The 10,722-nt window shown below is 50.8% G+C and overlaps 1 protein-coding gene across 1 annotated transcript in view; it reads right to left on the bottom strand.

Moving 5' to 3' along the window:
- The window catches only part of CELSR3 (cadherin EGF LAG seven-pass G-type receptor 3), an 84,389-nt gene extending 75,013 nt beyond the window's left edge, over window positions 1–9,376 (bottom strand). Inside the window, exon 1 of the mRNA XM_060271027.1 lies at window positions 5,347–9,376. Coding sequence (XP_060127010.1) covers window positions 5,347–9,376 — 4,030 coding nt within the window. The remainder of the gene's footprint in view (window positions 1–5,346) is intronic.
- Window positions 9,377–10,722: the final 1,346 nt, after the last annotated feature.

Below are 10,722 nucleotides of genomic sequence, written 5' to 3' on the forward strand. Positions count from 1 at the left end.
ATTTATTTGGAAGCCAGCATTGCTGCTGGAGCAGCCCAAAGGGGTGTTTCATGAGCAGAGCACCTAAGCCCCAACAATTGGTGCACGCAAAAATGGGTCACCTTGTGTCATTGTGACATCAGATAATGGGAAGGGGTTGGCCCCATCCACCTGTCACACTTGGCCCACCGAGTGTGCCTGGAGAAAAGGATCCAGTCAGATCTCTGAACTAAGGGCTACAAAGAAGGAGAAAGGAACTGTGTACAGAGTAGGGTTTTCTCTTTTCCTTTCTGTGACTGTCTCATCTTCCTTAAAATATCAAGCTTTGCCCTTCTAATAGAAGTGCTTCCCACCACCAGGCTGGTTAGGCAGCTTTTTATCTCCAGAATTAATTTTTCTAAGCAGCAACAGCAACAGCCGCTTGTGCTTCCTGTCTCTATGGAACAAGCTCCCGCCTCGGCACTAGCTGTTTTGACACGAGGCCTTTCACAGAAATAACTGAAGAATCCGGGAGGAATCCTGCCCTCCCACTTCCAAGGAAACTCCGTTAGCTGATTCATACTCACTTCCCTTTGGGAAGAATCATTTTGATCGTAGTAATGTAAAGTTTTAGTCAAGCCTATTAGTGTGATGCAGCTCATTCTCTATATTTATCAATAGATTTATTAAGTCTGTTCCTAAAGGGATAGAGTTGGCTTACACCTCTCATTTGAATTCTTTGCATGAACAGGATTAAACCCACGCATGACAGCATCTTCTGATCCAGCATCAGTAGCTAGGATAGTATACCCATTCACCCTGTCATTTGGCGAGCTTAAGGCTATAATTTTGGTATCATTTATATACCATGCTGACTCTCCAAAGTGCTTTACACTTTTTGCACATGGGGGATCTGTGCATGGGTGCTCAACCACATTGCGATGCACACCCTTTCCCCGTGGTGGCTCTCTGCTGTGTGGGACCATCTCCATGCGTCCACAGCAAAAGCAGAACCAACGAGTGCTCCAAAAGTGGTGGCACTGAATCAGTTGCTGAGTTGAGATGTGAACCTGGCTTTGTAGCTCACACAGTCATTGGACGCCATTGGCACCATCAGCAAGAGGGTCTTTTAAAAAAGAAGTTGGGGCACCTAATCTGGATCAGGACCCTGGCATGGAGGTTGGGGAGGCCTTTAACACTTTGCCACCATTTTGCCCCCAATCCATATTGAGATTTACACACTTACAATTTACTTTTTTAAAAAAAGAGAGAGAGAGAGAGCATTTCGCAGAATTACTGATTTGTCCAGCCTGGCCCTCGGTTAAATGTTCCATCTATTGGAAGTTGCTGAGTTCATGGGATGAGAAGGAATGAAAGCTAATAATAATAATAATAATAATGCAATACAGTCGTACAGTGCAACCTCGGTTTATGAACACCTCGGTTTACGAATTTTCGGTTTATGAACGCCGCGGACCCATCTGGAACGGATTAATTCACTTTCCATTACTTTCAATGGGAAAGTTCGCTTCAGTTTATGAACACTTCAGTTTATGAACAGACTTCCATAACAAATTACACCCATGCTTCGGGTTAAGTACGCTTCAGGTTGAGTACTCCGCGGACCGTCTGGAACAGATTAATCCACTTTCCATTACTTTCAATGGGAAAGTTCTCTTCAGTTTATGAGCGCTTCAGTTTATGAACAGACTTCTGGAACAAATTGTGTTCATAAACCAAGGTACCACTGTACCTTGGTTGTTGAACGCCTTGGTACCGTACTCATACGTTTTGGCTCCCGAATGCCGCAAACCCAGAAGTGAGTGCTCCGGTTTGTGAACATTCTTTGGAACCCGAACATCCGGCGGGGCTTCCGTGGCTTCTGATTGCATACAATTGGAAGCCGTGCCTTGGTTTTCAAACATTTTCGGAAGTCAAACAGAACAAATTCTGTTTGAGAACCAAGGTATGACTGTAATAATAACAGCAGTGGCTGATCTTTTGAAATAAATGATACATACTGAGGCTTGCCATCTAAATTTCTGCGTTGGGCCTGTGCATTATTAAGCAAGGTAGTAAGTCTGAGATTTCCACCCATTAAGATCCTTTTTAGTAAATTGCTCCCTGCTCTTTCCTAGGCATGACTAATTGTACATTGATTCTAGCCACCAGCTCCGGCACTTGTTTCTACTGGATCAACTTGGCACATGGGAGGTACTCCACAAACAATAGATTCTTTTTTAAAAAAAAGAAAAACCACAACAAAAATAAAATCCAGGGATTGCAAGAAGTGCTTGAACAAAATGGCCTGAGCATCCTCAGCCACCACCAGAGCCAACAAAAGGCGCAGTCCTCCCCCCCACTCCCCCTACACCTCTCCCCCACCCCCTCGCCTGCCCCCAGGGAGGGCTCCTTTGCCTAATTCCCTTTCCATGCTTCTCCTCGCCTGCATGAGCTTAGCCTTTTCTCTCCTCATTTCCACACTGGAAGCTGGGGAAATGACAACACCGTCCTTTCGAGAGCCTTGTTGTTCTAAGGCAGTTTAATGCGAGACCCGAAAATGTGATTTCTCCCTGCCTTTGTGCGGGGTTAAGTGTGTTAGGGAGGGAGAGGCAGCGTCGGCAGCGCACCCTGGCAGAAGCATGAAAAGGTCATCTTAGCTCTCCAGTAATCAGCGCCCAATGCCTCTCCTCCTGTGTGCGTGTGTGCCTGAATACGATATCGCCCTGCCCTGCAGTTACAATTAACCCCTGAAGAACCCCAATCTAGCAATGAGCCCCAGCAGAACACATCACCCACACCCCCATCCTTTTGAAGGAAACAAGGGCTGCCTTTTCCCGAGCCCACTCCCTAAATTAGTCAGGGGGTGGGTGGGTTATAGGAGAGGGCTAGATGATAGCTAAGGATGTGGGGGAAGTCATGAATTATGTAAGTCTCCCTAGACACAGCTGGGTAACTAAGCCTGTGAGCCACTGATACATACAACCTCCTTCCTCTGTCTCTCCCCACTCCACACAAACAGGGGCCTCCTCCCACACCCATTTGCACAAGTCACAGTTGGGTTATATGGGATAATTAGGCTCCATTTTCAAGCACACCTATTGCTAGCAACAGAAGGAAGCGGGTGGCCTTACGGAAAGAGTGAAAGATTGGAGCAGCTCAAGCAATCCGTGTCCTATTCCGTAACGTAGATTTTCCTTGATGGCCTTTAGCTATTGGTGTAATTCCTCTCCTATGACTGCTTCCCACTAATAAAATTAAAATAACATCTTCTTACAGTGCAGGGGAAGTTTTCTAGAGACACATTTGTTTTTTATATGTCTAGACCTGACCTACCAAAGTGCCATCTATGGTATTACACTCAGGCATAAAACTAGTTTATGCCAGTACAGCAAATGGGCCTTTGAAAAATGGACCCGGCAAAATCAATAATGATAAAGGTAACATTAAAAAGGAGTAGGATTAATACCCCAAGCCCATGTAAACTCTGTTTAGTAGGGGGGGCAGGGAGGACAAAGAAGGGACTGGAGCCAAGACAGACATGCTGACATGTTAACATGACCAATTAAGTGAATTAAATGAAAAAAGAGCAGTTTTGATGAAATCTGACCATCAGGCCAAATCCTGATGAAGGTGAGTGAGTTGTGGCTTGGGCAAAGCCTGTTAAGACTCCAAAAGGCACTGGGAACAATTTTCCATCTTACAGCAAGAGTGGGGGACTGATGTTTTCAGTTCCTAGGTCTGAGGCAGCATTTAAGAGCCAGCTAGAGCAATATCAGTTTGGCCATGGGGGGGGGGGTCAACTTGTTTTTAAGAGAAAACTCCAAAGCATTCAATTATGTGTACCTGAGCCATGAGAGAGAGAGGGAGTCAAGACCTTGAGAAAGGCAGCTGATCCATAGGCTTAGAGGTGCATTTAATGGACATGTCTAGCATGGGATTCTTAAAAGAAGAGCTTGGGTTGAATATATGACCAGATGTCATGTCTTCTGTCCTGGAAGCCTTTAACTCTCAAAGCCAGATGTGCAAAGGCTGTTATTGGGCAAGGAAAGACAGCCAGGTTAAGCTCAGAGCCACTCTCTTCATTACTACTTCCTCTTTTAAGGCTGAGCCCCGACATCCTAGACAAATCCGAGGCTAAGTTCTAATTGGCATTCAAACATATTACAAAAACACTAATGGGTTGGAACTTTCTTTTCTTCTTTTTTTTGCATTTTGCTAGCAAGGCAGCTTGCAAAAGAAACTCTGCCTTGCCATGGTTTGCAGGTCCGGGAGATGGGAGACCTGTTGGCATATACTTGAGGGTAATAAGCCATCATTGCCATCATGGTATCCCTAAGCCCATTTAAAAGGAACTCCCTCCAGCATGGCAACAAGAGTAGATCTTTCCATGCCACTCAGTTCCTTGCTGAGAAGACCAGAATGACAGATAGTCATGGACAGTTGCAACAAATCTCAGAACAAAATCCTTTCCCCACCCCCACGCCCTGTCTGCAGCCAAGGTAAATGCTAAATCACTGTGCCAGAATGCTAAATCACTGTGCCAGAAACCCACAAAGTCCTGTGAAAACTGTGGTAGTCATTATGCTGCTTCCAGCTAGTCCAGGCTAGTCCAATGGAAGGCTGGGAGTATTAAAATCAACAGAGGAGCATGGTCTGAACAAAACAGCAACTGTGCCTCAGAAATCCTGCACTAGGTGATATCTTTTTCTCCGGGCAACCCTTAACCTACTCCCTCCCTCCCTATTTCCCACCCAATTCCAATTAAGTTGCACAACTGTGGGGAAAGCTCCTAGGAAGGCAAAGCTCTCCAGGCTTCATCACTTGTTGCAACCAAACCCGGACGCAGATTCTCCCCTTGCAAAGGCCTTGCTGGAACACACTCTACATTTGGTGAGCTGTTTCCAACACTGAACAAAAGAAAGCCAAGAAAAGAGTCGGGAAGCCACTACAGCCATCCCCCCTTTTTAAAAAATCCTCCCCGCAACAAGCAGGTTTGTCTCAGCCCATTTGCATCCGTTCTCCCTTCCTTTGTGCACACTTTATCTAATTTAGATTGTAAACTCTTCAGGGCAGGAACCTGGCTCTGCCTAATAAATTATGAAATGAGTCTGCCGTGAGATAATAGCGAGCAATCAAATCTTGCCTTTTTGGTAGCCCACTGAGCTATTACGCCCTAAAGGAAGCAGGGGGAAAATAAATAAAAGATCCACCAGCATAATTATAATCAAAGTCTCTCCCCATCCCCCTTATCCTCCACCCCCGGAATAATGGTCCAGTACTGAGAGTCTGACGCTGTTTAACACGGCTAAAAGGCTGTCCCAATTGTCATAAGTCAAGAAAATGCAAGCTTTCCACAATCACCGAAAGCACTGAAACTGCCTTTACCTGTGACAGTCACCAGCATGGAGGCCACCAAAGGACGATTGTTGTCCAGCTTGCGACTCAGCCGGAGTTCCCCGCTAGTCTGGTTGACAATCAACAAGTGCAGCTCATTTCCTCGTTCAAAGGTGTAGAACAGTCTGTCAGATGCATCTGGGTCATACGCAGGGATCTTCCCTATAACCCCAGAAGGGAAGGTGTTGGATTTGTTGGAGACATAGTTGTTAAAGAGAATCTGGAAGTTTTTAAGGATGGGGCTGTTATCATTCTGGTCAATGAGCTTGATGTGGACTGTGGCTCTGCTGACCAGGGGGGCAGAGGTGGCCTGGACTACAATCACATACTCTGCCTTGGTCTCATAGTCCAGGTCAATCAGGGCTGTGAGCTCACCGGAAAATATGTCCATCTGGAAAATTTCAGGGATGTTGCCTTCCACAATCTGATACATGATCTGTGCATTGGGCCCTTCATCTGGATCAACAGCTGTAATCTGGGCCACCACAGAGCCCACAATGCTATTTTCCTTCACTAAAACCTCGAACTCTTCAGCTGGGAAGACAGGAGCATTGTCATTCACATCTTGCACAGTGACTTGAATATGGACAGGTGTCCTCTGGGGAGGGATGCCTCTGTCCACGGAATAGGCAGTGAGTTCGTAGACCGGGATGCTCTCCCGGTCCAGTCTGCGGACAGTGCGGATAATCCCAGATGTGGGTTCTATTGTGAAATCGCCATCCCCATCATCCCCATTCTGGAAGGTGTACTGCACCCGTCCGTTGGCATGGGCATCCCGGTCCGTGGCGGAGATCTGGAGCACGCTAGTGAAGGGAGGGCTGTCTTCCGAGATGATGCCTTGGTAGTGAGCGCTAACAAACTGAGGGGCATTGTCATTGACATCGTTCACCATGATTTCTACGTAGGTGGTGTCTGCTTTCTGAGGGATGCCGTTATCTTTGGCTGTAATGGCCAGCGTGTAGGTCACTTGGTCCTCGTAATCCAACTGCGCTTGCAATGTGATGGCGCCAGTGTCTGCATCAATGCGAAACTGAGGAATGTTGTCCTCCAAGTAGTAGGTAATCCTGGCATTTTCCCCTACATCATCATCAGTGGCACTGATCACCACCACAGTGCTGCCAACAGGGCGGTCCTCGTTAACACTTACAGAGTAATGGGCGCTCTGAAACACTGGCCTATGGGTGTTGGCATCAGTGATGTTGATATGGACATGACAAGTGTCATGCAAAGTCCGGTCAGAGGCTGTCACTGTCAGCACAAAGCGCCTCTCCTGCTTGTAATCCAGGGGCAAAGAGAGGGTGATTAGTCCCACTCCTGCCTGGGTACTGATGGCAAAACGGTTCCGGGTGTTCCCGCCTGTTACCTGATAGCTGATGGCACTGTTCACATCCCGGTCAATTGCCGTGACACTCAGAACACTGGTCCCCACGGAAGCATCTTCGTTGAGACGTATAAAATATTCTTTCTGGGTAAATTCAGGCCGATTGTCATTTACATCCATTATAGTGATGGTGACACTAGCAGAGGCAGACAGCACTGGGGAGCCGTGATCCCGGGCCTCTACTCCAAAGAAGTAGTGCTCCACCGTTTCTCGATCCAAGGGGCCACTCACAGTAATCCACCCAGTGGCACTGTTCACCACAAAGGGGGTGTCAGATGAGACCCCAGTGAGTTTGTACTCCAGGCGAGAGTTCTCTCCATAATCTGCATCCACAGCCTGGATGTGGATCACCGAGTGGCCCAAAGGGGCATTTTCTAACACTGATATTTGAAAAGGGGTGCTGACAAAGATGGGAGCATGATCATTGATGTCCACTACCTGGATGCTGATCATGCCTGTGTTGTTGGACAGAGGAGGCCGCCCTGCATCCTGGGCACGTATCCTCAGTGCATATTCCCGCTCAACCTCAAAATCCAAAGGAGCCACTACCTGTATTTCCCCAGTCACACTGTCAATGGAAAACTGGCCCCTGCTGTTCCCACTGATGATGTTATAATGAACTAAAGCATTATTGTCTTTATCCAAGTCAGTGGCAGTAACTCTCAAAATTTCCGAGTGGGGTCTTATATCCTCTCTTACCTGGACTATGTACCGCTTCTCACTGAACTGTGGGACATTGTCATTCTCATCAAGGACTGTGATATAGACTCTAACTGTGGCCGATCGAGGGCCAGGCTCCTTACCTTGATCATTTGCCTCCACCACTAAAGAATATTTCTCCATTTTCTCCCTGTCCACTTGCCCACTGGTGGTGATCAGCCCTGACCGGGAGTCTATTTCAAAGACAGAGTGAGCTGCTTGCTCATTTACAAAACGATATCTGATGTTGGCATTGGGTGGGGAGTCCACATCTGTGGCCCTCAGCTGTAAGATAGGGTAGCCCTCTTCAACATTTTCTCGGATAGTCTCTCTGTACTCACTCTGCTCAAATACTGGATTATGGTCATTCCTGTCTGCCACTGTAATGGCAACCATGGTGGTGGCAGAGAGACGGGGAGCCCCGTGATCCACCGCGGTAACTCGAAAGTAGTGCAGGTCCATATTTTCTCTGTCCAAAACTTCAGTGGTGGAGATGAGGCCATTTTGGGAATCGATACTAAATAACTCCAGGGACCTGCTGTTCATCAGGGCATCCATGGAATAGAGCAGGCGCCCACCTTCACCTGAATCGGGGTCTTGGGCTGCCATCGTGATCACAGGGGTCCCCGGAGGCTGGTTTTCGGCCACTTGGACCTGGTAATTATACTGAGGGAAGAGCGGGTGGCGATTGGCTGCTCTCCGAGTCCTTAGCAAAGGGAGCAATGCCCTCTCTCTCCTCCTTTTCTTGGCACACGAGGAATGGGTTAGCTCATTCTGCATAGTTGGCTGAGTAGGTTTTAGCGGCAGGTAGGGAAAGAAGTCTGGAGTGGAGGGACTCCTAAAACCCACGCCGAAACAAAGAGTTTGTAAACAGCCTTTGGTGGAGTCGAACGGGTGGAGGAGAAGGCAGAGCTCCGGCTTCCTCCGTTCTCCATCTGGGTGGGCGCCCAGCAAGACGCCGGGAGCTGTCCTGCGCGGTGGTGGTGCTGAAACAGCTCCTGCCCGGCCTCTCCCTCCCCAAGGCTGGAGGCAGCATTGCTCCTGGCCGGCTCCGCAGCACTCGCCGCCGGCACAGCGACGGGAAGCCCCCGAGTGCCCCGCGCGGAGCTGAAGGCAGGTCAGCAAGGCGAGCCACCCGCAGAAGGGCGAGCGGGAAAAAGAATCGAGGCGCATTCTCGAGAGCCAAAGGGGCTTCGCCGGCGTCGCGGCTCCTCTCGTCGCTCTTGCTTCGGATCTCAGCAGCCCACGCGGGTCCGTGTAGTTCCACACGCGGGGAAATCTCTGCCCGCAGAGGCGCACTCGCCGGCTCCGGGTGTGGAGACCCTGTGCGCGCGGGCGTGATTGGGATGGGGCCGCCCGGCTAGTCTCTCTATAAGCTCCATTGTCCGGCTTTCCGACGCCGGGCTTGCAAAGGCTGGAGAAGGTATCTGCCTGCTCCCAGTCCGCTCCGAGCCTGGCTCGCTGGAGAAGGCATTCCCGGTGGCACCACCACGCCGGGCTTGGGGGATCCGGAAAAAGTGCGGAAGCGTTTATAATCCACAAGCAGCGGGCGCAACTGCCCCACGCCCCCGGGGCGCTCGCTGGACGCCGGCTCCTCTTCTTTTCCGGCGGTGGGGTCACGTAGCCAGCCCAGGAGGCACCGCCGGCCCAAGGCGGGGGCTGAGAGAAGGTGCCGTCGCAGCCCCAGCCGCCCCCTCGGCCACTAGCTACGGAGGAGGCTCCCCACCGTCCCCCGACGAGAGCGCAGCAGCGCAGCTCGCAGCTCGGCCCTCCCGGCGCAGCCAAGCGGGCGCAGCCCAAGCCCCCTCTGTCCGACGGCTCCCCCAGGCTGAGAGGAAACAAAGGGAGGAGAAAGAGCAGCAGCAGCCCCAGCCGGCGGCACTGGCGAGGACGGCGGCGGCGGTTTGGTAGTCCCGGCTGCTGCTGCCGCGGTTCAGCCATGGTCCCTCGGCCCCTTCCCCGCCCCCCTGCCCGGGCCTGGCGCTGCTCCGGCCCCGCCTCGCCTCTGGCTCTGCCCCCTTCTCCGCCTGCGCCGCCGCCGCCACCACCATCTATCTAGAAGCGGCGGCGGCTGCTGCCTTCCCTGCGGGCCTGGCTGCTCCGCGGCGGCGGCGGCGGCGGCAGCAGCGGCAGCATCGCCTCCTCACGCAGCCCCAACATGGCTCCCGGCTGCCCCGATGGTCCGCTCCGCCCTCCCTCCCACTCCCTGCCGTGGTAGCGCCCACCCGTCTGGCGTAGGCGGCTGAAGCCACCGCCTCCGCCATCTTCGCTGTGGGCAGGTGGGATCGGAAGGGAAGGGGCTGGAGGAGGAAGAGGAGGAGGAGGGATCGTCTGGCTGAGTCTGGCGGAAGGTCTCGTCGGGGCTGGAAGGGGGCGTGCCCGCCTCGACGCCGGGCTTGACTAAGCGCTCCGAGGGCCCCGGGAGCTGTCCGACGTGCTGATCTGTTGTTGTTTAGTCGTTTAGTCGTGTCCGACTCTTCGTGACCCCATGGACCATAGCACGCCAGGCACTCCTGTCTTGCACTGCCTCCCGCAGTTTGGTCAAACTCATGTTCGTAGCTTCGAGAACACTGTCCAACCATCTCATCCTCTGTCGTCCCCTTCTCCTAGTGCCCTCCATCTTTCCCAACATCAGGGTCTTTTCCAAGGATTCTTCTCTTCTCATGAGGTGGCCAAAGTATTGGAGCCTCAGCTTCACGATCTGTCCTTCCAGGGAGCACTCAGGGCTGATTTCCTTAAGAATGGATAGGTTTGATCTTCTTGCAGTCCATGGGACTCTCAAGAGTCTCCTCCAGCACCATAATTCAAAAGCATCAATTCTTCGGCGATCAGCCTTCTTTATGGTCCAGCTCTCACTTCCATACATCACTAGTGGGAAAACCATAGCTTTAACTATACGGACCTTTGTCGGCAAGGTGATGTCTCTGCTTTTTAAGATGCTGTCTAGGTTTGTCATTGCTTTTCTCCCAAGAAGCAGGCGTCTTTTAATTTCGTGACTGCTGTCACCATCTGCAGTGATCAAGGAGCCCAAGAAAGTAAAATCTCTCACTGCCTCCATTTCTTCCCCTTCTATTTGCCAGGAGGTGATGGGACCAGTGGCCATGATCTTGGTTTTTTTGATGTTGAGCTTCAGACCATATTTTGCGCTCTCCTCTTTCACCCTCGTTAAAAGGTTCTTTAATTCCTCCTCGCTTTCTGCCATCAAGGTTGTGTCATCTGCATATCTGAGGTTGTTGATATTTCTTCCGGCAATCTTAATTCCGGCTTGGGATTCATCTAGTCCAGCC

Source organism: Zootoca vivipara, chromosome 2 (genome assembly GCF_963506605.1).
Source record: "Zootoca vivipara chromosome 2, rZooViv1.1, whole genome shotgun sequence".
In the NCBI taxonomy this organism is placed as follows: domain Eukaryota; kingdom Metazoa; phylum Chordata; class Lepidosauria; order Squamata; family Lacertidae; genus Zootoca; species Zootoca vivipara.